Below are 24,905 nucleotides of genomic sequence, written 5' to 3' on the forward strand. Positions count from 1 at the left end.
CTCGGTGGTGATGGAGGGGAGGGACAGGGGCACAGCCACCTCCTGTCCCCACAGCCACGGGGTATGGCTGCACATACCCAGGTGGTGGTGGGCATCCACTGGGGGATGTCCCCAGAGGCACAAAGACCCCGTGGTGGGGACCCTCTGCCTTCCCCACAGCCCCATCCCTCTTGCTTGGCAGGAGGAGGGATAACCATGCTACCAAATCAATCCCAAAGGAGGAAAGGTGGCATTAAATCCTCATTTTTCCCAGCTCCCAGTGCTTCTCCATCCCTCCCCAAATTTGCCGGTGGCAGCTGGGAACCCAACTGGGGCCTGGGCACATGGAGAGATCCCAGCCGAGACCCCGCAGGGGCTCGGGGCAGGCGCAGGCAGCACCCAGTGTACTTCAGCGTGAAAGACATTGTCATTAGCTATGGTTTCCCGAGCTGGTGAGTCTGCTGTAAATAATTTAAAAGACTAAATGTGCACTAACAGCAGGTCCGTGTGGTCAGGGAGGGGAGGAGAGGAGAGGGAAGAGAGTCTTGGGTCTGGAAAGCAGAGAAGAGAGTAAAGTGAGATTATTTTCCTCCCGCTAGCAAGACGGGGTGGTGTCTCCCCCCAGGAAAAGGAGTCAGAGGGTTCCCATGCCCGATGGATCCCTTCTCTCCCAATCCCCTCCCGAGCTGTCAGCATCGGTACCAGAGGCAACTGCAGGACAATTTCCAGTTGCTCTTGCTCCAAGCACTTTAATGCTGTTTAAACAATTACGCAGTTGATAAATTTTGACAAGAAGAGATAGAAATAGCCTGGGAGAGCCACGCAGTAGAAATGCTCTAAACAGATGTCCCTTTTCTCCCCCTCCTCTGCTCCCTGGGGGTCTTTATCGCTTGCTGCCAACTAAACAAGACAGTGTTTGCTTGAGCTGGGACGGTGCGGGTGGGGGGAGCAGAATGCCTTATTAAAATGGTTTATGATATTGTCCCTGGGGTGACGGCTGCTTGTTTTTTCTCCAGAATGGTCTCCTCTGCACCGACGGGAGCTGTGCACGGCCTGCCGAGTGCAGGATGTGGATAACATCGTGCTGTTTGTCCCTCTCCCCTCTGGCACACCGGGTACCAGATTGGCAGCCTGACAGCCAGTGGTTCAGGGGCCATTAGTCCCGTCCCAGAGACGGGAGGACAAATTTGACAAAGTGACCACAAAACCAGGGCTGAACGGGAGTCAGGTCTGTGGGGAAAGCTTGGTCTGCACAGCTGAGCTCAGGTGTGTAGGGAGAGGAGAGGGATGCTCCAAAGGCAACCTTTGGAGGCTGTCTCCAAAGGCCAGGAGATTGCTCAGCTGTGCCACCAACACAGGTCTGTGCCAGGAAACTGCGAGGAGCCTGAGCTGAGTTCCTTGGTGCAGTTTTGCTCACTGCAGCTGAAGTTGCAGCTCGTGTCAGGCTGCCTTGGCAGAGCACTCCTGACCCTGCCTATTTTCCTTGCTCCATCCTGCGCACGAGCACACAGCATCCCCCGTGTGCACAGCACTAGGCACAGCTCCTGGGAATGGGGACAGGGAGAGGTGGAGATGTCCATCAGAGCAGATTGGGTGGTGTTGACGCAGGTCTCAGGGTGCCTTTATTCCTCCAGGAAGCTGGGGCTGGCTGTGTCCTGGGGTGCGTGTCTACACGTGGCCGTGATGCTCCAGCTCGGTTGTGTGCAGTGCCCACAGGGATGTGCTTGCCTCCAGTGCGGGATTTGCCTCCACCTTGAGTTCAGATGCCAGCCACTTGTCCCTCCATCCCTGACTTCCTTGAGTCTCCAGCCAGGTGCAATCACCGCTGTCACATTTGCAGGGGATGCTCTGCACAGGCACAGCTGCAAGAAGCCCTGCGAGGGGTGGCCTCTGGCTCACGGGCAGGGTGGCACGAGGGTCCCAGGGGCAGGGGCTGGCCCCTTTTCAAGGCCCTATCGAGTGCGTGGGTGGTGTTCGTGCTGGCCTGGCTCCCTGCAGGAGGGAGCCCACCGGGGCTCTCAGCACAGCTGCTGATCTGCTGCTCTCGCACTGAGGCAGGTCTCCAAATCATCTGCAGCTCCAGCCTGCACGGGTTCCAACACAAACAGCCTGGGCACAGGTGCGTGGGGTTTCCTCCAGCTTTGCTTTGGAGCACAGCCCCGCACGGGGCTCCCCAGCCTGCCCAAGGCGAGCACCTGCAGCGAGCAGAGCGCACTGGGGCAGGGTGCACGCTGCAGGAATCTGCTCCACATTTCATCCCCCTGCACCACCACAGCTATTTTTCCCCAAGGAAAACGCAGTGTGCTGGCAGAAAGGGGGTTTCCCTGCTGGGGTAAGATGCACCGAAGTGGGGCGAGCTGCCTTGCGTTGCCTCTGCTGTGTCTGCAGCAGGGAGACAGAACTGCACACATGGGAGGGAGGATTTTCTGTCCCTCCAGTTGACCTACTGCATCAGACATAATGGTGAAATAAAGTCCCAGATCAGGTCACTGCTTCAACATCACTGCTTTCCCTTCCCTTGCTGCCCCACTTCCTTCTGCCTGGGCTTCAGGGTCAAGCAGAGCAGCTGCCCAGGCTGGAGGGGTTGGGAGGACTGTGCTGCCACACACCCCAGGGCTTAATTAGGAGAAAGAAAGCAAAATTGCATAGGGCAAGGAAGATACCTCCTTTGTGAGAGTGCTAGGATGGATGCAGCCCAAACTGTGGGCTTGCACTGGGACAGACTGGGCAGAAAGACCGGTCTGGGGCTGCATTTGGAGCCAAGGGTGAGCCAGCTCTACCAAACACTGCCTATGTTCAAGGAGGAGGCAATTTTACCTCACTGCAGATCAGATCCAAGACATTATTGCAGTGCTTTGCAATCACACTAGATGATCTTTGAAGGTTCCCTTCCGACTGAACTATTTTATCCCATTCTAATCCGTTATGGGGTGAGTCATTTGAGAAGGACCTTGGAAAACGAGAGAAAGTGCAGAAAGATGCAGAGGGAGCAGGGGGAACTACCATAAGGAGGAAGACTTAAAATAGTCTGCTCAGTGGCTTCAGAAGGAGCTGGAAACAAGCCCTGACTCCGGCTGGTAATTGCCTCCAACCGGAGAAGACACTGGGTGCTAAACTAGCAAGCAAAGCCATAACTAGAGCCAATGACTGGAAGCTGAGCGCAGCCACGTTCAAATTAGAAATGAAGCTCATATTTTTAATAGAAAAAATGATTAAGCATCGGAACAAACTGCCAAAAGCAGTGGTGGCTCCTCTGCTGCTTGTTATCTGCAGAGCAAGGCTGGCTGCCTCTCTGAAAGATGTCTCAGTCAAAGACGAGTTATTGGGCTCAGTGGAGGGGTAACGGTGGGATGTAATGGCCTGTGCAACCCAGGAGGTCAGGTGAGATGAACTAATTTTCTCCCGTGGCCTTCAAGCCTGTGAGTTAAGGAAGCTGCATGTCCCTGTCTTGCAGATTTAGCTTCACAGCTGATGTTTCTCCTGTCGGTGCCCCGATGATGTGACTCTGGGGTTTGGTGGTGCAGGGATGTTTGGAGGATGCTGCGCTCCCAGGCACAGGATGGGGCTGAGATGCTGCCCCGGGTGAACAGTGTCCTCTGAGATAGCGGGTGCCTCTTCGAAGGAGGAGCTGACAGAGGGCTTCAGATGAGGAGCCGGGCAGAGATAATGTGCCGTCAGACGGCGCTGGGAGGAAGCCGGGAGCGGCTCCCCATGAAGCTCAGCCCCTGCGTGCAGAAAGGAGCTTGGCACAGTGTGCCCAGACGCACTTACCTCCTGGAACGGCTGGGCACAGCCTCGCAGCCCCCCCAGGAGGAGCTGCCTCCCTCCCAGCTGGGATCTAGGTGGCACAAAGTGCTCGGCGAGCCTGGGGAGCTGCCGTGCCGATGGCACCGCCTTGAGCCCCGGTGCTTCCAGCACCCAAACTCAGTGTAAGGCAAGCCCTGAGGGTGCAGGGGGGCATCACAAAGGTGTAGGGTGAGATTGGGATTATTTGTCTGTTCTTCAAGCCCTCTGGCCCCTCCAGGAGTGAGAAGAGCTACGTGTCACCCAGGGGGAGCCACGCACCCTGCCGCACCGCATCCTTGTGCAAAGCAGTGGAGGTGGTGCAGGGGGATGCAGCCCAAGGCAGAAGGGTTTAGTCCAGGGCAGCAAATTGAATCAGGACACCCCCTGATTCAGCTGTGGGTCTGAGGGGACCAGGCTGGCATTGCTTGTGGTGGTCTCACTGCCCCGGCATCTTGCACAGGGTGCCGGGGACACGAGGGGAGGCAGATGCAGCCTGCTGCCGAGCATCTTTTCCCCTGCAAGGGAACGAAATCCACAGGCAGGCGATGCGGGTGTAGCACTGGCAGCAGGAGCTGGCTCTCCTCGGGCTGGGAGGGGGCCGAGCCCTGGTCACCTCCCTCCCTGCAGTGCTCCCTGCTTTGCATGAAAGAGGCGCTTTGATTGCTGACATCTGTAGACAATCAGATAAGAATTAGAGTTATTCCTCTCGGCGTAAATGGTATTTCTAATCTCATAATCCCTTAATATTGTTCTCACCAGGATGTGGCCACCGCTAATCCCTGAGAGTTTGTTCTCGGGCAGATTTCAGGCAGGCCAGGGAGGTGCGTGGAGGGGGGCTTGGCCGCCTTCCCCCCACCTCGAGGAGCACCCCCTGGGGTACACAGCAGGCAGGGAAGTGCTGGCCTGGCTGCAGCCCCTCCTGCCAGCCAGGGAACTGAGCCTGGGACTGAAGAACCCATGCAGGATTCCCAGCCTGCATCCCTCTGTGGTGCTGCTGGGGGGCTCTGGTGTGGTTTTGCTGCTTGGATGCTGCTGCAGAACTGCAAAGGCCAAGGCTAAAGGGTCAGCCGGGGGGGAAAGTGCTTTGTAGGGACGCTGAGCCGCATTTGTCCCTCATTTTGCAACCTCCCTGTGCTAGAGATGGGACAGCCACGTGGGTTGCTCTGTACCTCCCGTCCTGGTGTTGTGCCCACATCCAGCAACCCACCGTGGCCTTCCTCCTGGGAAGGTGGGAAGGGAGGTGGGAAGGGAGCTGGAAACTGCACACCATGTGCCCACCACAGGCAGGGACTTGTGTTTCCCTTTCCCCTGCTGCATTCATCCTTCCCCAGCACACCATGTATGCCAGGCAGGACCCTATGCTGGGGTTGCAGCCTCATTCCCTGTGGGTCAGAGGGTTCAGGGGGAGGCTTCCTACAGGAGCCCACCTTCCCTGGAAAGCACCGTCCCCTCCATGTCCCTCTCCCAGCACCCCACTGGCTGTGTTTGAATGGGGTGCAGGGTACCAATGTCCCTCCTGCTGCCAGGCTGAAACCTGCCCGTCACTCCCTGGCAGCCCCGAGCAGTATGTTACTATAGCTACACTTCTCCACGCTCAGATCTCCTCGGGGCTGAGGTCTCGCTGTCATTTCTGCATGGCTGGAAGGAAAGGAGAGGGCTTAGCCTCGAGGTCGGGTGCTGCGGGCCGTGCCGCAGGGATGCTGTGATTGTAGACTCAGGTGCAGGGATGCAATTTGGCCGGGAGTCCCTCAATAGCTTGCAAACACCAAAACTCTGCGAGATCCCTGGGAAAAGAGCTGCGGATGGTGCTGGCTTGCAGTAAGACAGCGTAACTCACCCTGATGCATTTCCCTTCTGCTCTCCAAAAGCTGATAAGGAGCTGGTGGGCACCCTCGTTGCACTGAAATGACAATTTCAGGGGAGGGATTCCTGAAGGTTTTGCCCTCAGGGGGAAAGAGGGAATGAATGGGTTTTGTAGTTCACTGTGATCTTTGGAAAATGCTCTAGAAGTCAGAGTCAGCTGAAACTTTTGGGTGAATCAGGAAGTTAGAGATTTAAGTACTTGGTTTCAAGGTTTCAATTGTTTTATTCTTGTTTGAAGAGGTTTGTGTTTTATGCAAATCAAAGTGAGCTCCGAATGGGAAAGCCCTGGAAACTTGGCCCTTCGCTTAAAATCACCAGGAGCACAAACAGTGCTGCTGCTGTGCCTCTGTTGGAAGCGAGCAAAGCGAGCAGCACAGACACGAGCATGTGAAACCCTTTGGTGTGGCCGGATCCGGGCCATTCCCTGCAGCAGGGTGTTTTGCTCCATTCCCTTTGGGGTGTCCCCTGGGCTGCAAGTGGGCACTGCAGGAGCTGGGCAGGAGATATGGGGGTGAGCAAATACCCTCCTGGGCACCCTGGGGCTGGGGTGGTGCAGAGCTGCAGGGCAGGGTCCCAGGACACAAGAGGTGGGAAGGAGAGGGTGTGCCAGAGGGCTGTGACAGCATCCCTGTATTTGGTGACCTCCAGAAGAGGAGTGTCCCTGGGCTGAGCAAGCAGAGACAGCCAGGCAGTGGTCCCACCGAGACTTCTTTTTTGGGGCAATGGGGAAAAATGTTAGTCCTGATGTTCCCCGTAGCAGCTGCTGGTATGTGGCCGCTGAGCCGGGGACCCGCTCCCCCCATCCGGCCATGCCTCGCTGGCTTATCATTTCCAATCCTATCAGAAACAAAACTGCTGCTGCTTAATGCTTCATTACAGGCTGTTATGTGTCTCCTGCACTGCCCAAGAGAGCAGCAAGGAGGGCTCTGACTCTATTTAATAACTGTTTCATGGTTCCTAATTGACAGATAAAAACGCTACTAACTCGGTTTCATCAAACATAATCTATGGGCAGGAGCGGCGCTGCCCTTCTGGAGGCCGGGTGGCAGTGTGAGTTTGGATCCATTATTTTGACATGGGAAATCCATAACGTGCTGATGTGCCACGGCGATGACGGGTTTATGCCTCGTTTTTTCCTCTGTTGGTTTTGGCTTTGACCACGCTGGGGAAAGCCGGTGCTGCAGGCTCTGGGTCGGGGCAGAGCCAGGGGCTGTGCCCAGCATCGTGGTTTTGCACCATGTCCCGGGGACCCAGGGCTGCGTGTCATTTCTCCCAGCAGGTCCCCAGCCCCAGGACTGTCCCCCTGAGGCTGTCACACTGAGCCGTGCTTGTACCAGGGAAGGAGCTGCCAAACCTTCCACCTCTGATAGGAAAGCAGCCTGAACGAGGAAGGGATTTGTTCTTGTAAATTCAGAGATGTCGGGAAAACAGGATGTTTCTCCAGCGCTGCGTGTTTAGCAGAAGCTCATCAGCTCTGGGGGATTTACCCTGCCCCTTTCTGCTGACTCGGGTGACCAAGTGACCCAGACTCCTTCCATGCTCTGCGATGAGGAATGCCAGGCAGACAAACCTCTGCTCTCCTCAGAGGGGCATACGTGATCACACAGCCAAAACTGCAGGTCTAGGATGTGCCGGTAGTAATGAGAAGGGTTGCAGAGGTGTGGTTCAAAAGCCACGCATCCTACAGAAAACCTGCTACTCAATGAAAACCCCTGGGGGTGTGCTGCTGGAGGAGTGGGACACCTTCCCCATGGTGTCCCCAAACCCAGCAAAACCTCCAAAAGCAGGGGATGGATGGAGAGGGGCAGCCGCAGAGAAGCACCGAGAGCCCGTAGCCCTGTGCAGAGCAAGGGAAATCTGCCTGCAGCTGAAGTCATCCTGGGAGAGGAGAGAGGTTATTGGTAGCGAGCGCTTCAGGGATAGCACGGAAGATATTGATTTAAATAAAAATCACTGGAACGGCAGCTCTAACAGGACCCTGTGGGTCACTTGGAGGAGAATCAGAGGCAGCAGAGCTGCAGCGCTGGCACACGTGGAGCATTTCCTAGCTGCAAATACCATGCTGGAGAGAGGCAGAGGCCTGCACACGGGAGCAGGGACAGGGATGGGGGCCGGGATGCGGGCGCTGCAGCAGGGTGTGCACCGCACACCAGGATGCCTGAAGAGCATCGCATCGGGGTTAGAGGCCCGACCTGCGGTCACAAGCCGGCCCGTTTCCAGCACTGCCGGGAGCTGTGGAGCCAGGAGATGGATGTGTGTGATCTCAGCAAGCAGCGGGGCCACGGTGGAGGTCGGATTCCCATGATGTGAGTCAGCCACATTCCTCCCTAGGGTCACTGAATAGCGCGGGCTTCGGTGGCCTCTGCTGCCTCCAGCCTCGGTGCTTGCCGTGATTAACTACGCTGAGGATGCTCGATTTGGGTGGATAAAGCAAAGGCTACGGGGCTCCAGCCGGCTGGGAACAGCTTCAGCTGCTCATCCATGGGAAAGGGGAAGAGTGGTTTCTTGGCCGCCCCTCGTACCAGGAGTCCCTTTATCAATGGGGTGTGAAGGGCTGATGAAATGCTACCAGCTATCTCTGCAGACAGATAATCCATGGCTATGGATTTGTTGTTAGAGAGGCCAGCAGGCCTGCACAGCTCCTTGTAGCCATCTGTAACTCTCATGCTGTCGTCTAGCCGCTGCAACACCAACTGCTCTCGTCGTGATACGGGGTCATGTCGTACCATGCTGCCAGTGGAAGGGGGCACGGTGCGGGATCATAACCAAACCATCGAGATAAAATGAGTCTCGGCACATAATAGATTTTTTTCTCCGCTCAGAGGATCTTTCTGCTTGCAGGCTGTGTGTGTTTTTCTCTAAATTAGTGTTTTCTCCCAGTCACTCTGCATAGAAACCTGGCATTTTGCGGGGGAAGCCACCTGTGCCCTTCAGCTTTCCCATCAAATGCGATGGGCAGACCATCTGCAGGACCTGCAGCACGCCCGCACCAAGGTCACTCTGCATTACCAGACCTCTGCCACCCAGAAAACTCTTGGGCAGGGGGACTTAAAACACCCGGAGCAGCTCCCTCTGCGAGGACACAGCCTCCTCGGGGCCAGCCAGCAGCCTGCATCACGTGCAAGGCTCACCAGGAGCCGTCGGGCTTCACTGCAGCGGGTGAGCAAAAATCCTGCTTCAGCCGGGGTCCTGCCCATGTGGTTGTCCCAGGAGGATTGCAGAGCTGGGAAGATGGGCAACCCCTCCCTGCTGCTTGCTATAGCTGCAAATTTTGCCCCTACTAGGAGAGGGCAAAGCTCAGGAGCTGTGGCTGGGAGGTGCCTGGTGCTTCGTGCGGGGTTTTTGCTCCACGGTACCGCAGCCTCCACTTGCATTCAGATTCCACACAGGGTTTTACATCCCCGTAAATGTTTGTTTTAGTCTCCCAGCAGAAATGAAACCATCGGCTGCTTTGACTAGCTCCTTGCCTGGAATTAAATGTCTAGCTCCTAAAAAACTGGTTGTCCTGGGCTGGTTTGTCCCAGGGAGTGACGCAAATGTCCTGACACTTTTGCAGGGGCAGGTGTGTGCATCTCCAGAGTGGGATGTTAGGGAGGCAAGGGGGGCTGCTGCTAGCAGATGCTCTCCTGCATAGCCTGGGCAAGTCACTGAAAGGCAGCAGAGCAGCTAGGAGAACACTCAGCCCTGATTTATAGACTTCCAGGGGCGGGGAATCCACCAGAGCCTTTGGTGAGATCCTCCAGGTTTTAATTACCCATATGTCAGAAATGTTTGCCTTTTCCGTTGGTGAATCAGCAAAGCTTTGGACGGAGGGTCAGGAGAGCTGGGCCAAGCAGCACTTCCCATCCACACTGCTGCCTTTGCACATCACGCCCACCCTGGGTGATGAAGGCATTAATGAGCATTGCATTTGCAAAGTTAAGAGGCTTTCTAGTGCAAGTGCGCTGGTTGCGCTCCCCGTGCATCCATAAAAATGCTGCAGGCAGCTGTGCTCCCTGGAGAGGAGCAACTGGAAAGCCGCCTGGTGATCTGCCCCCCTGAGGTGCCTGCCTCTCCCCATGGAGCACGGCACGAGCAGAGACAACCAGCTTGGCCCAGCCACCTCCCTTCCAGGTGATTAAAAGTGGATAAAGGCAACCCTGAGAGTGCTTTGGAGAGGTGAATCCATCCCAGCTCTCCATGCCAAGCCTCTCTCCCAGGCTCGGCTGCCCTCTGATCCCTTCCAGTGTGGGACCTGGGGAGGGCAGGATCTGCCCCACGCTTGGGGTAGCAGCACCAGGAGGGGGTCACCGTGTCTGACAAGCAGCACGAGCTGGTGGATGGTTGAGCAGAAACAGGTCCTGGGCCAAAAATCATCTTGAGAGGCTTTTGGCCTTCCCCATGACAACACCCCCGCCTCAGCGCTAAGCCTCGAGCAGAGCTTTGCTCCCATCCCCAGCTCCTCGGTGTGTGCTCTGCGATTTTGGGGATTTCGGGTGGATTTCCTCACCGAGACGTAGCGGTAGGGTTACTTCTAATGGCACGTACATGACGTGGAGCGGGATCGACCACTCTGATTCTGGCTGGCACATTATAAATCTAGGGGTAAAAAAAAAAAAAAAAGTGCAAAGGGCCAGGAGGGTGGGGGGTGAAAAAAAACAGAAGGAAGAAACGGTTTTCCCAGAGCCCGAAGCAGCGCGGGGTGGGGAGCTGGAGAGGCAGGGTCGCGCGGCTCGCTGGGGCAGAGTGTGCAGTTGTTTATACTGGAAATGAGTTTCTGTTTATTGCAGGCGATGGTGGGGAGACCACAAAGTGAACGTAAAACAAAATGGGAAGGGTGTGGGGAAAGGCAGGGGAAGGGGGGGCGGGTGCCTTTGACGAACTCCAGAAGTCACGTCCAGTAATAAATCAAGCCGGGATCCGTCCTGGGGAACAGGACCCAGAACATCTGCTGGGGCGGAGGGGAAGGCGTGCGGGCGAGGAGGGAGGACAGGGCTCCAGCACCCTGCTTCACCGTCCCACACGGGGGATGCCCGCTGGGGATCTCACCCCTCTGTCCTGCTTGGCCATGCCCTGGCTGCTCAGCTCCTCCATTTCCTCAGCTGTCAGGTGTCCCTTCCTTTTATCACTTCTCCCTCAAGTTTTTTGGAAAATGCTGGGTGGGTGGCAGTGTCACCGAGTAGGTGCCACCGGGTGGGGTGGTCCCTTGCCCTCTCCTGAAAATTAGGGAGTTAATGGGGCTGTTGCCAGCGAAATCAGAGACAAATCTCCCAATAACCCCACCGGGGCCTGCATTTCATCCATTCTTTGTACAAGGTTTTGAGGGTATTAAGTGCTAAGTATTTTAGTTTGACATCTGAATCCAGCTGCATTGTTGTGAGAAGCCCGGGCAGATTATTGCTCTAGACCAACCTTTCATATATAATCTATTGCCACGGATTTATCGCTTCAGAAGGGGTGATGGACGTTTGTTTTGCAGATTTAAGCATCCCCCTCTTCTTCCTTTTCTTTCCCCTTCCTTGGAAAATGGATCCTATTAACTGCTGCTGCAGATGACACAACACATGCCAATACATTTGCAACCCATTTGGCTCACAGAGAGGGCTGCGTTCAAGCTAAAACTTCCCCAAGGGTCCAAGTAAAGCATCGGGATGATGAGGAGAAACAAAGACCACGCTTCTGCCCTCTGGGTCGTTCCCCAGTTCTCGCCTTTCCAGCCCATATTAGTGCAGAAAGCAGGAGATGCAGGCACCGAGATGCGTGTGTGAGCTATGACCTCAAAATTCATTTGCATTTCATTACGCCGGGACATGGCTGAGCTGCGGGAACGGCTCTTGGAAAATGCCCTTGTGCATCTTTGTTTGCACAAAGCCCAAATCCTCTGGTACTAGATCCAGGGCTTCAGCCCTGGCAGGTTCAACCCCATGTCACAGCACTTACCCAGCTGTCACCAGGCGTGCTGCCTTCCTCCCTGTGATGCTGGTGGCACATACAGCATGGGACAGACCCAGCTGCTTGGCATTAACCCAGCCAGAGCTGCTCTCTCTGCTCCAGGAGAGGATGGCAAAGTATTGGGGTAAACCCAGGACTGCCCTGCACCATGGGTTTTTCCCCAGCACATCCTTGCAGCTCTTCCCCTGCCCTCAGACCCGTCCCCATCGCTGCCCTGATCTCAGAAGGATGCTGAGCCACCCGATTGAGTCGAGGGGAGGCTCATCCCTGATGCACGAGGCATTTGCAGTGCAAGGAGCAGCACTCTGTGCCCTGTCCTTGTCACCAGAGCCGGGGCACTGCAGCATCCTTCTGCCACAGGCTCTGAGCCGGTCTCAGAGCCAGCTCCGGACTGTGGGACTTGCTCTTCTCCTGCAATTTTCTGTGCAACGCTTCAGAGAGTGCAGCAAAATCCTTCAGTGGCTCTAATAATGTTTCCCTCTCAAAGCTCTTGGGTATTTCCCCCCCGTACCTGTGAAGTCATGCTTCAAGCCTGCAGAAATCCTATCAAATACCTCCTGAAATCCTCTGGAGCCCCTGCGACAGTTTATTGAGAGTCCAGGACTGTTTGACCTTGGAGGGTGTGGGGAAAAGGCAAAGGAAGAAAGCCCTGGGCTTTTCTGCAAAACTCCTGCTTTCCAGAAAGGAAAATCAACCCCAGTCCCTGCATCTCGGGGTCTGTTCCCAGCTCGTAACAATTCAGCTCAGTGTGAACAACCCAGTGCCACTGCTCTGGAGGGGTTGGCAGAAAAAAATGGTGCGTTAGGCTAAAAAAACTCCAAAATAATTGCATCTTATTTGCCCTTCTTTGGAAGCAGACAAGAGGGTGCTTGGGAAGCAGCTTCTCCTCAAACAAAATGCAGTTTCGGGACTGCCTGTGCCCAGGGCTGCTGCCCACATGCTGCAGGTGGCAGGGATGGACAGTGCCAGGTGCCCAGGCTGTCACCTCCAGGGCAGGATGGCAGCGGTGTCACTGCCTCAGTGGCACAGAGCTTGTGGGAGCTGCATTTGCTTCTGGTTGTCTTGCTATTAAAAGGTCATTGCTAAATTGCTGGGGCTCCAGAGGAAAATTGATTAAAGGCTTAGAAGATGGTGTATGACCTAAAGGGGAGATTAAGGGAATTTGGTGGGGTGCTCGTGGCAGAGCTGAGCTGAGGGAAGGAAGGAGGGAAAAAAAATGAAGACAACTTTGCAGAGATTTCACAGGTGACAATTAGAGCAAGCAAAAGCAGTCACCGGGAGTAATTGAGTCACTTAGTGCTTCTGGCTTTGTTTTGCAGAGCGCTGGCTCTCAGGCGGGTGGGAAGGGGCTCCCCAAGCCCCTCGAGCTGCCGTCACTGCCCTGGCCATGCATGCCAGGATCATCCCATAGGGCTTGCTCGTTGCCAGCTGCGGGGGTTTAACCATTTGACATGGGATTTGAAGAAATTGAGCATCATTGTCATAAAGCGTAGAGCCTTTTTTTAGCTCTGTTCCCTTGCAGATGGGCTGAATAATAGGACCTCCCTTGATGTCGGTTGTGTTGAGGATGCAGCTATTATTTCCAAATGCAGTGACGTCTGGGGCTTGTGCCTTACATCGTCCCAAGGATCTCAGTGCCCTAAGATAGGAATGAGGCCAGGGCCTAATTCAGGATAGGGGCTAGCCTTGAAGCTTTGTGAAGAAACAAGGGGAGATGTTTCTCCTGGGAGAGGTTGTTCCCATTTCCTCTGCAGAATCCGCTGGTGTTCCCATGCTGGAGACCCAGGGGTTTTAACTTTGTCCCTTGAAGGTGACAGAGCCAAAGCTGCTCCCTGCATGGCTCCTGAGAAATGGGGGAGAAGTGAAATTGCTGGGTCTGTGTCAAGCAGCGGTGCTAGCTGAGCTGGTTCACCAGCTGACCCCTTCCAGAAATGATGAACTCTCTCCTGGCTTTCATCCCCCTGAAAGAAGGGAAGCTCACCCCTTTGGGTGAGCTGCAGAGATGCTCTGAAGATGGGCTCCCTCCTCCTGCCTGCTTCTGCCCCACGGTGCCATCAGCACAGGGGAGGATTTAGGCTTGATTAGGAGACCCTCCTGCTGTTAGTGATGTGTCTGACTGGTGTTTCCTCAAAGCAGGAAGGTGGCAGTGAGGTGCTGTTGTGGAGACCTCATTTTCTGGGACAAATTGAGCATTTTCCCAGGTACACATCATTAATGGGATGGCAGCATCCCTGAGCAGCCTCTAGCAGCAGCACAGCTGGAGCCATCCCCACAGTCCTGAGGTATCCATCATGGTCCCGTCCCTACCAGAGTCCGTGCTGAGATTTTCTGGGGTGCTTTATACAGAGGACATCTGGGAAGGAGCCAGGAGGCTTTGCTAGCCATGCTCGTGAGGCAGGCTGCTGCTGCAGGGACATGCACAGTTTTGGGGTGGGAACAACACAGAGAGAAGCCATATGAGGAACATTTTGGTCATCTGTGAGCTCTCTACAGCTGACTCCAGCACCTCTCGGGGGACCTCTGGCTCCAGCCCAGCCATTTTCACGAGGTGTCTGCAGCTAGTTTCCCAGCTGGCAGGGTGAGGAAGCCACCAGCGCTGTGGGGGCCAGGGCTGTCACACACAAAGAGCTATGGGGTCCCTGGGGCTGAGGAACGGGCACGGGAGGATGCGAGTCAGTATCCTGGGGGTGCTGAGGCTGAGCAGAGCAGGAGAATCACAAAAACATCCCTGCCTCTCCTCCAAAGCACCAGAAACCTCTTACTCCTTCCTCTCCATCCCCTGCCATGTGAGAGACCGCTCTGCCAGCAGGTCTCCCCATCCCCAGGTTAGCAGGAGAGCATCCCGAGGTGAGCAGCATGGAGCTGGGGATGCATGGAGCTGCCACTTGGGCGGGATGAGGGGAGAAGAGGCATTTTCGGAGAGCTGCTGGCTGTCGGAGGCAGCCTGCGCTTCCCCAGCTGGGAGTGATAGCTGGTAATATTTGTGGCTAGCCTGCTGCTCGGTACATGACAAAGTGCTTGTAGCTTCCCTCCAGAGGCTCCTCCTGGATAAATTTACAATTTCCAGGAGTTCTGGTGGGACAGCTTTGCCGAGGATACGCGACTGCCGATGGTCTCAGTTGCATCTGATTACACCTGGTATTTTCCCTCTCTTCTCCATCTGGAGAGGCAGGGAGGATGGATTGCTTGCTTGCAAACTTTAAGTAAGGTGAGGGAAGGGGCAGGGGAATTGCACGGTGTGGGTTGTGCGGGTTTTTGTGCCTGGAGCCAGGAAAAGAGGGAGAAGGGGATGATGAGTCCCCTCTGGCAGATCCCACAGGCTTGGAGGACGTGGCACAGACATTCAGGCTCCCAGTACCAGCTGGGGAACCCTGGGGGAACCCCACAGACCCCAGACAGCTGAGCTGGGGCTTCTAGCTGAGCTCCTGGGAGCAGTTTATGGGTCTCTGCACAGGCTCAGTTTCCAGGACTCTGTGGGGCTCACAGCGGGACCAGGCATCGCAGAAATCAAATTCTTTGGGGCAGTTTTGGGTACTAGTTGCCAAAACTTTTACTGAAGTGTACCAAGGGAGACAGCTACTCCGCTCTGGGGGTCAAGTGGGGATATATTCCCCTGTGCACTAACCACAAGCTCTTTGGGGTGAGGAGCAGGTGCTGCAAGACACATCTGGGTGCAAGGAATCACCGTGCCCCTGCACCACCTCAGCACCACACATCTGACCTCACATCAGGGAGAAGGGCCAGGAGAGGAAAGATGGTTAAAGCTCCCCTGGAAGCAGAGCGTATTTTGGCAGGGACTGGAAAACGCTATGGATTTCATGCCTGGCATCCTTCCCAGACATTTTAGAGGGGATAAACCCAGCATTTAGGTGAGAGCTGCAGCAGATGCATCAAGCTCTGCTCCCCAAGCCCCAGAGGTGAAAAGACTCGAGAGGTGAGCAAGCAAAAGCACATCAGCCCCTTGAAGCTGGGCACAGCAGCCTGGTACCCCGGGATGCCCCAGCCCCACGTTGTGGCCAGGGATGTGCTCTCCACCTCCTTGTCTGCCCATGGCCCTATTTGCCGGCACCTTCCCATGGGATCAGCGCAGCCCCTCGTCCCACCCCACTCCTCAGGTCTGCAGGAGCTGGCTGGCGTCCCGGCACGCCGTGTCCCAGGGGCTGCCGAGCAGCTGGTAAGGAGGTTTGGTCATTCCTGCCCCGGGGCTATGTGCGAACCAGTGACCTGGCTCTGAAATGGTTTGTGTTACAGGCAAATCTCCTCGCAGAGGTGTTGGGGGAGGAAAGCTGGCCTGGATGTGAACTCCCTGGGCTGGAGAGCAAATCCCAGCCCTGCCGAGGGCTTCCCGTGCCCCGAGTCCTTCCCAGGGGCCGCATCCTGCCCTCCGGCCCCACCAGCCCCTGCCCCTGGTGGGCACGCAGCACCGCGGGTCCCGTCCCCGTCCGAGGGCTGGCGGTGCTACTGTTGTACACAAAACAATAATCAGCTGCCGTAACGAGGACACGGAGTAGCTGAGCTGGCTTCCCCGCTGCTGTGCCGGCTCCAAGTAGAAACAGCTGCATTTGGTTTGGTTAAATGTTTTATTTACTCCCAATTATCCCAGATAACAGATTTGCTTGCCTTTGTTCAATATTTAATACTGCTTCGGAGCAAAGCTGCTCCGTGCTTTCAGCTGGAGGACGGGCTGATGGGGAGCAGCTCTCTACTGTGGTGGCCCCAGGGAACATCAGGGTCCCAGGGGACGGATGGAGGTGCCCAGCACCCCCATGGTGTGATGGTCCCAAAAGCACCCAGCCCAGCACCCCAAAAGTGGTCCTGTGCAGGAGTTGGGGTGCTCTCACCCATCACACCTCCCTGCTGAGGGGCAGCATTTAGGGCTCGGGGCTAGCACCACGATTTGCACTTAAGCAGGGCTCTGAACTCTGTTACGGGTGAGTAATGCCGCGTGCCTCCTCCCCAAATTTACAGCGCTGCCTCTCGGTGTGAATTTTCTGCAAGGGAAATGAGAAAATCCATAGCTTGGTTTATGAGCCTTAATCAGTGTAAAACAGCGCCTTTAAGAAATTTATCTTTTGCTGAGTCTACCCTTTTATTCGGCACCTTCTAGGGAATAAATTCTCTCTCTTTGAGGCTGGGGAGCTGGCTTCTAGGTGGCAATGGGGCTGAGGGACTTCAGTTACAGACCTGGGTCCCTGCACTGGGGACACGCAGGGCCACAGTGTCCCTGGCCCATTTCGGGACTTCCTGGGGAAGAGCAGCCAGGAGGTTTTTCATTTTCATTGGTGGTGTCTTGGGAGGGTTTAGGGCTGGGCCAGGCGCTGGTTGAGTGTGGGCATCTCTGGTGCTAACCTGTGATGGTTTGAGCTCCAGAGAGGGATCTCTCTTTGGTGTGTAACTTCAAGTGGGAGGATGTCCAAGAGCAGCACAAATGAGGGGTATCAGAGCAAAGAGAAGCACGGTCAGAGCATTACCTCCCTCCCTGGATCCAGCTATGGGACACGGCCATACCCCAGCATTTGTGGTGACAGAAGGGACTGTCCCAGCCACAGCCGTGCTGCAGGGAACGCACAGGCAGAAGGTGTGCAGCTGATGGAGGCTCAGCCGGGCAGTGGAAACATGATTTATTCATCGCTGTTTTCTTTGTTGTTTCATACCAGCCTGTTGTACACATACGATTTTGGAAAAGTGGCGTTAGATAAATAATGCATTGTGTTTGCAGCTGGTGTGTGTGGAACAAAAGGAGCTGGGCAGGTGTGCGTGCAGGCGTGCTGCTCCCGCGTGCACGGTGATGTCTCTGCTCCCCACATGCTCCGGGCTGGCATCTCCACCCCATTAGGGTCCCCGCCATGCCCCCAGCCTCTGCAGCTTTGCTTTCGGCCACCTGGGTGTATTTTCACTTATCTGATTATGGCTCGCAAATGAGCAAAGCTGCAAGGCAGGGCTGGTCGTGGCAGCGGTGCAAAATTCCTCTCTGTGTGAGGACGAGGAGGGGGCTTCCCATCGCTTTTTGGCACAAGCAGGGCACGAGGCACAGGAGCGAGCCTGGTGCTGGGGCTGTCCCCTGCACGGGGCAGAGCGCACGCACGCACGCGGGCTGTGTGAGGGCTGGAGCTCTGGCACGAGCACACGATGCTGTCATGGGCCCTGGAGGTTTTGCTGGCACGAGCTGGGGATGATGAGTTATGCAGGTCATCCCGCGAGCGCAATGTAACATCGGTATCCCCCAGCAGCCCGGGGCCTGAATGTGCCCCAAGTGAAAGAGAAGAAATACCTCCTACAGAAGTGTTTTAGAGGCCTCTTAAAAGTTTTATGGGTACTATTTTTTTGTATCCCTCCACCTGTGGAACAAGGCATCTTTAGTACATTCAGCCCTCAGCAGGAGAGGAAAATTATAACTGATCCATTTCAGAAACCTCTAAAAATGACCTAAAATAACTTTTCTATATATAAAAATGCCACAATTTTAATGTCCATTATCTCATGACCTAGCAGGGCTAGCAAAAGCTATTGTAGATCATTTTTAGTGGTTTCTAAAATGGATCAGTTACACTTTTTCCCTGCACAGTGGGACTCGGGGTACAAAGACAACTGGGCTTTAGAGGTGACGAGAGAGACAAAACCCTGTGTCTGTGCCAGGGCATCCGGGGCTGCTTTCATCCTAGGGGCTGTCCTTGTGCTGTCACCAGCCAGGCAGAGGTGCTGGCACTGGTCAGGCAGCAGCAATTCCCAATGGGCTGCAGACACAGCAGTCAAAGAGATGCAGAGCCCAGGGCAGTGCGTGATGGGGAAGGCGACCCCGTCCCTGCCATGGGACTTCTGTGGGGTTTGCAGGGCCGGTGACCCTGATGGAGCAGATTTCACTGCCCGGCAGAGCTCTGCATTTTGCAGGGGCATTGCACGGCTTGCAAGAGGGATGAGCCCTTTCACCCCTTCAAGATTTTTGCAGCAAGAGCCCAAGCTGCTGTGCAGAGCGGACGAGAGGACCGGGAAGCAACCGAGGACTGGGTATCAACCACCCGGGGCCTGCAGAGAGGACGTCAGCAGAGCACGTGGGAGAAGTGGCTTACTGCCATGCAAGAGGTTAATAGACAGATTAGAGAGGGCAGGCAGTGTTTGCAGCGAGAGGGAAGGAGCTCTGCCTTGACAGAGTTCGGCAGCTCTGCGAGGCGACAGGGAAGTAAATATTTGCCAGGATTAGGGATGCTGCGTGCGGCCGCTCCCATGTCCCCCGGAGAAGTGCCCGTGTGCCGGGTGACTGTGGGACACCGAGGCTGTAAGCACCCAGGTTCAAGGGGGCTATGTGATAATGGGGCTGAATTTGGGAGTAATGGGGACTGAGAGCTGGACATCTGCCTGGTGGGATGGGAGAGGTCGGAGCTGGGCTCTGCACACCCAGAGGCGCTGCCCAAAGCCCTCCGTGGGCCTCAGGGCAGAAAAAGCCTCTAATGCTCCCTTGATGGCTTTGTTTTCCTTCGCTGCCTTTCTTGCTCTCTCTATCGGCCGACAGCCTGGCCCACCTCCAAAGACAGCATTACGGAGCGCAGGATCGATTGGAGCCTGCTATTTTATTTGCAGTCTGTAAGAGCCCTTGATGGGCAGGATGAGCTGTGCCAGCGAGGACCTTTCCTTGCTGAGGAGGGGGATTGCAGGCCACCATCTGCATTGCCCCCACAAGACGCCTGTTGCTCCAGGACTGATGGCTGTTTGGAAATAAAGAGCTTGCAGGAATGTCCCCAGGCAGCGGGGGGACACCCAGAAAGGGAAGGTGACAGCTGAGGTGAGACAGGTTTGTGTGGCAGTGTCCCCTCGGCTGCTGTGGGCTGAGGATGCTGCTTAGGCACGATGGAGGCAGAGACGCTTTGGTGATTTCACCTCCCTTCCCGGCCTCCCCTTCCACCTCTTGCTGGCTAGAGGCACCACAGCCGACCAGTGGAAGCTGCCACAAGCACAGAGGCTGGGGTCTGCATCTGGGCCTCCCATCCCAGCGCAGTGCCCAGGATCCTAAAGGTTTTCCCCATGAAGATGTGGCACCTCTGCAGGCTGCTGCGGAGCGGGGATGGAAGTGGGCAGTGGTTCGGGTGGCCCCTTTCAAACCAGGGACTCGAGGCCAACCCAGCCTCCTCGGCACAGATTGCCGACATGGATCCGGCACAATAGAGGGGACAACAGTGATGAATTATTCACAGTGGGGCCAATTGCAGGTCGGCAGCAGTGCAGCATGCAGGTGGGGCATGGGACCGTGATAGGATTTGGGGGGTCCTGTCTCCAAAGCTTGGGCTGTCTCTCACTGGCTCCTGCTGTCATGCAGGAGGCTGTGCCCAGTGCTGAGCACAGCAGCAAGCAGACAGAGGCCCATGGCATCCCCCCAGCATCCCCCCCAGTGCCGTATTTCCAGCCCCCAGCCCCATGTGCGGGTGCCAGGCGGGTGCTGTTAGCCCACACTGCCACCGCGCGGCCACTGGGACACCAAAACCTGTCCCGAAGTCCCCTGCACCCCTTCACCCCTCTGAAACAACCTCCCCAGAGCCCTCCTGTCGCCTCCTGCAAAGGGTGATGCTGCCCCGTGTTTGCTCCGGCCTCACCCTGGGGGCATCCACTGGGGCAGGGAAGGGGTTAAAGGTCTGGCAGGGGAGGAAGAGGAGGAGGAGGAGGATGGAGCCGGAGCGGGGAGCAGGCCCTTGTCTCTGGCCTTGCGATTAGCTGTTCTGCTTGAATAATTTACCTGTGAGGCTCATTAGCCAAGCTCTGGCCTTCGTCTGCCATCTGAAGGCTGAAGCAGCCATTAGGAGGAACACGCACCCCGTATCAGAGCAGCCTCATCGCCCTGCTGCCCCCTCCTTTATCTTGCTGTCGTGCTGCCTGCTTGCTCCATCCAGCCCTGCCCTGAGGCGATGGGACACATGAAGCCCCGTGCCTCAGTTTCCCCCTGGGGAACAGGGGACACGTTTCCCCAGGACATCCATCCCGGGGTACTTTTTGGCACGGTGCTGTGCCCGCCTCTGCTCTCAGCAACACAGGGGTCCAGGTACTGAGAGGAGTCGACTTTGGCGCCAGTTCAGATGATTTTACCAACCTGCAAGGGCCAAATGCATCAGCTAAAAGGTTTCCTCCTGCGGGCACCAGCCCTCAGCATTTCACAGAGACTTCCCGTGGCTCTGGCTGTGCTCCTGCAAAGATCACAGCGTGCTTCTATGTCCGGGCACGCTGAGTGCAGTGTGAGCACATGGTTGGGTTTAAAACCTTCTGCCTCTAATCTCTAGGACCATCTGACAAGGCCAGAGGTAGCTGCTCCCTGCTGCGTGCTCTTGTCCCATTTCTGGCTGCCTCCGTGTCCCCTGGGATGCAGGACCCAGTGATGGGCTTGGGATGCTCTGCTGCTGCCGAGCATTAACACAGCCAGTCCTCCTGAAGAGATGGATCTTCCCTGCTGGCTTCAGGCTGTTCCACTGCATCTTGCCAGACGTGGTCCTTCTCCATCCCTTTATGGACCTCAGGGGTTTCTGAGAATCATCCCTCAACGCGAAGTTTATCACTCCCCAGGGACGTGGCAGAGAAAGCCGTGAGCGCTGCTGCTTAATGGGGTCAAGAGAGCAGCACCTCCTCCCCATCAGAAATGTCTCTGTAGCTGCCTTGAAGATAATTTCTCCCCGTACCTGCCAACCTCCTGTGCCACCCCTTATCTCATCAGAGCAGGTGACCTGCTGGGGGAGGAGGTGAGCAGCTCTGCACAGTCCGAGGCATGGTCTCGTGGTGGATCGCAGCAGCACACACGGGACATGCTTCAAGCTGAATTTACACTGCCAGGGCTCTCCTTGAAAACCATGTCCCCCTTCAGCTGGGAGAGGAGGGACATCCCCTTATTTAGGAGCTGGTGATAAGCCCACCTTGATGAATAATTCCCCTTTCTCTTTCCTCTGCAGCTCCCCCGAAAGAGCCAGTGCTGATGTGCCGGTCCAACAACTACCCGAAGGGTTTCTACTGCAGCTGGCACCTGCCCAGCCCCACCTACATCCCCAACTCCTTCAACATCTCCGTCATGTAAGTGCCCAGCAGGGAAGGGTGCAGCAATGGAAGCACTTGTCCCCTGCAGCCTGGAGCAGGTCCCAAAAGGTGCCATGGGTCTCACCTGTGCTGAGCATATGGGGTCGGTATCCAAAAAATGGGCCTGGGGGAGGGTGCTGCAGGGACATCCAAATTCTCAAGGAAAGTCTCAAGAAATTCCCATTTGCTCAGAGGAGGTTGCCAAAGCCTCCATCTCCCATATCCCCTTTCTGTGCCCAAAGTCCATCTTCTCTCCACCACTTGTCCATGCTGGAGGTTGTGCCTGCTGTTTTTTTTGGCAAGTTTGGCACAGCCACGCTCCCTTCTGCAGTGTGCCAGCTGTGGCCAGGCTGCAATGCCCCTAAGCTGGTTTTGGCCATGGCATGGCATCACCCCCACCCTGGCACAACCCTTATAGTGCCATGCCTTAGCTTTTGAGGCTTATTTTTCAGCAGAAAGGAGAGCCTGGTCCTCCCACAGGAGAGGCAGAACCATCCCCTGTGGGGTCTCATCCTTGCAGTGCGGTGGGGGAAGAGCAGCAGCAGGCATTGCTTGGGGCCAGCATGATGGCCTTCATCATGGTCTCTCTGCAGGCTTCCAGGATAACACATCCTCCAGGAGGAAGGCAGACCTTTGGCTGTGGGGGAAATGGCACATGGGGACTGTGGACTGAGCGGGGACACCACTCTGCTGCTGCCTCCTCCTCCTTTCCAGCTGTGTGTGTTCATCCCCATCCCAAGCGTTGTTCTGTAGCTAACAGCTCTTCTCATCCCTGCTTTCCAGACACGGCACGAGAGAGATGGTCTGCGAGAAGGACATCTTTCCCAAAAACAGGTGTCACATCAGATACCTCCAGCTCTTCTCGACGGTGAAGTACAAGGTGACTCTGACAGTCACGAATGCTCTGGGCAAAAACTCCACCTCTCTCACCTTTGACGAGTTCGCCATAGGTAACTTCCGCGGCAGAACCTGGCCTCTCCGAGCCAGTGTTGGGGTTGGCTTGCTCTGTGCACAGCATCTCCTGCTGGAGCAATGGGCCAGGGAAGGGCCAGGCTTTCCAGGTGGAGCCTCTGCCTGCCTGTGCGTGAGATGGAGCCACACTGGCATCCTCCTGGTGCCCTCCCTGTGGTGGTTTCACCCTGCTGGGCATCCAAACTCTGCCACAACAGCTCTCTCACTCCCCTTCCTCAAAGGAAGAGGGGGAGAAAATAAGATGAAAAGGGCTCATGGGTTGAAATAAGGACAGGGAGGTTGCTCAACAGTTATCATCATGGGCAAAACAGATTCAGAGTAGGGAGATTAATGTAATTTATTGCCTATTGCAGTGAGAAACAAAATTGTGTTTTTGCAATAGAAGGTGTTAACAAGCTAGAGCAGTGAGAAACTGAAAGCAAACTAAAAACACCTCCCCTCCCCATATTCACCCTCTTCTATGTCCTCTCCATGAGCAACACAAGGGAACAGGCAATGGGGGCTGTGGTCTGCCCTCTCCCTCACGGTCCCTCTCTGCCCCTGCTCTTCAAGAACTGCTCCAGATATGTGTCCATCCCACGGGGTCCATCCCCCAGGAGCAAACTGCTCCAGCACGTGTCCCCCATGGGCGGCAGCTCCCCCCAGCCCCCCTGCTCCTGCGTGGGCTCCTCTCCACAGGCTGCAGCTCCGGCCCGGGGCCTGCTCCTGCGGGGGCTCTCCATGGGCCGCAGCCTCCTCCAGGCCACATCCACCTGCTCCACCGGGGGCTCCTCCACCCATGGGGGGGCTGCAGCGTGGAGATCTGCTCCGTGTGGGACCCATGGGCTGCAGGGGGACAGCCTGTTCCACCAGGGGCCTCTCCACAGGCCGCAGAGGAACTGCTGCTGCCTGCCTGGAGCACCTCCGGCCCTCCTGCTGCACTCACCTGGGGGCTGCAGGGCTGGGGGAGCAGGGCAGGATGCACATGGTGGTCCTACTGGTGGCCTGGTGTTTAGCCTAGTCCTGTCCTTTGTGGTCCAGGTGTCTTATAGCTGCTGAGCTCCTCCTTGATATGGGGGCGGAGGGCTGAGAAAGTTGTGTGGTCCCTGGCACTGCCTTTCTTGCTCCTCTGAGCATTCCTAAAATAGGGGTTTGCTCTTTGTGCTGGAAGCAGAGTCACAGGAATCAAAACTGGAAGAAAAATTACAGCATCCCACCCTCTTCTCCCCATCCCTAGGCAGAACAAACCCTCCCATGTGCATGCATAGCTCGTGTAGGCCAGGCGTGGTGGCAGGGCTGACCCTGCATGGCTGCTCTGGTCCTCAGAGCACCCCACGGCACCCTGGATGTAAGCATTCAACAGAGCCCTGCAGGACAGCTGTAAAAACCCAATGGTGATAACAGCCATGCCTGTGTCCTGCCTTATCTCCCAGCCCTTTGCAGGGCTGCAGCAGTGCTGGCCGAGCCTCTGCCTGGCACCGACTGAGGCAGGGAGAGCTCAGCCCTGCTGCTGATGCTCCTCCAGCAGTGATGGATGGTCGTGGAGTAAGCAATTCAGTGAGGAGAGTGACAAAGCAGGGAGCTGGGCACGGGGATTTTGCCACCAGCCAAAGGCAGATTGCAGCCGGTGCAGTGACAAGGTTGTCCATTCTCGAAGAACAGGAAAAATGGGAGAGAGGAGTTCAGGAACAAGTTGAAAAACAATTTTCTGCTTACATGTGGCAACTACTGGACCAGAGAAATAAAGAAATGAATCCCTGAAGTGCAGCCAGCAGTCAGTCAACGCCTTGGATGTGCTGCATATGCCAGTCCTGAGCAGCTGTAAGAGCCGGAGTGCAAGAAGAGGAGCTCCACCACTGTCCCAGATTTTCCCTTTCTACCCCAAATCCTGGAAAACATGAAACAAAAAACAGAGTGTCAGGAGTGGGGAAATTATTTTGGAGCAGGGACCGTCTTTTTGTGTCCCCACAGCTGTGGTCCATGTCCAAAGTTCCTATTCTTTGATGCACGAATATTAGTAACAAGGCAAGGAGCTTAGCAGGGAAATGTGGAGTTCCAGCTATTTGGGTGTCTTTAAATGGAAACTGTTGTCTTCATGGAAGATACACTCCTTAAACGAAGGTAACCTCCAGCCTGCAGGCCCAGGGCAGCAATTAAGCTGCATTTTCCGAGTTCCTTGCATTCCCTCCTGCAGGAGTTCAGGGCATCCTCCTGTAACATCTGCATCCCACCCATGCCCTGCCTGGCTTTGCAAACATCTGGTGCCACTCCTGAGCAAAACAGCCGGCACCACCTCGGGAGGAGGAATCTGCCCGTCCCCGCTCCAGCACACAAGGGCAGCCCCCCTGGGGAAG

The 24,905-nt window shown here is 55.9% G+C and overlaps 1 protein-coding gene across 11 annotated transcripts in view; it reads left to right on the forward strand.

Moving 5' to 3' along the window:
- The window catches only part of CNTFR (ciliary neurotrophic factor receptor), a 171,249-nt gene that overhangs the window by 129,188 nt on the left and 17,156 nt on the right, over window positions 1-24,905 (forward strand). For all 11 annotated transcript variants that reach the window (XM_068666985.1, XM_068666995.1, XM_068666987.1 and 8 more), the window contains 2 exons: window positions 21,480-21,597; window positions 22,384-22,550. In XM_068666985.1, coding sequence (XP_068523086.1) covers window positions 21,480-21,597; window positions 22,384-22,550 — 285 coding nt within the window. The remainder of the gene's footprint in view (window positions 1-21,479; window positions 21,598-22,383; window positions 22,551-24,905) is intronic.

This window comes from Anas acuta, chromosome Z (assembly GCF_963932015.1).
Source record: "Anas acuta chromosome Z, bAnaAcu1.1, whole genome shotgun sequence".
In the NCBI taxonomy this organism is placed as follows: domain Eukaryota; kingdom Metazoa; phylum Chordata; class Aves; order Anseriformes; family Anatidae; genus Anas; species Anas acuta.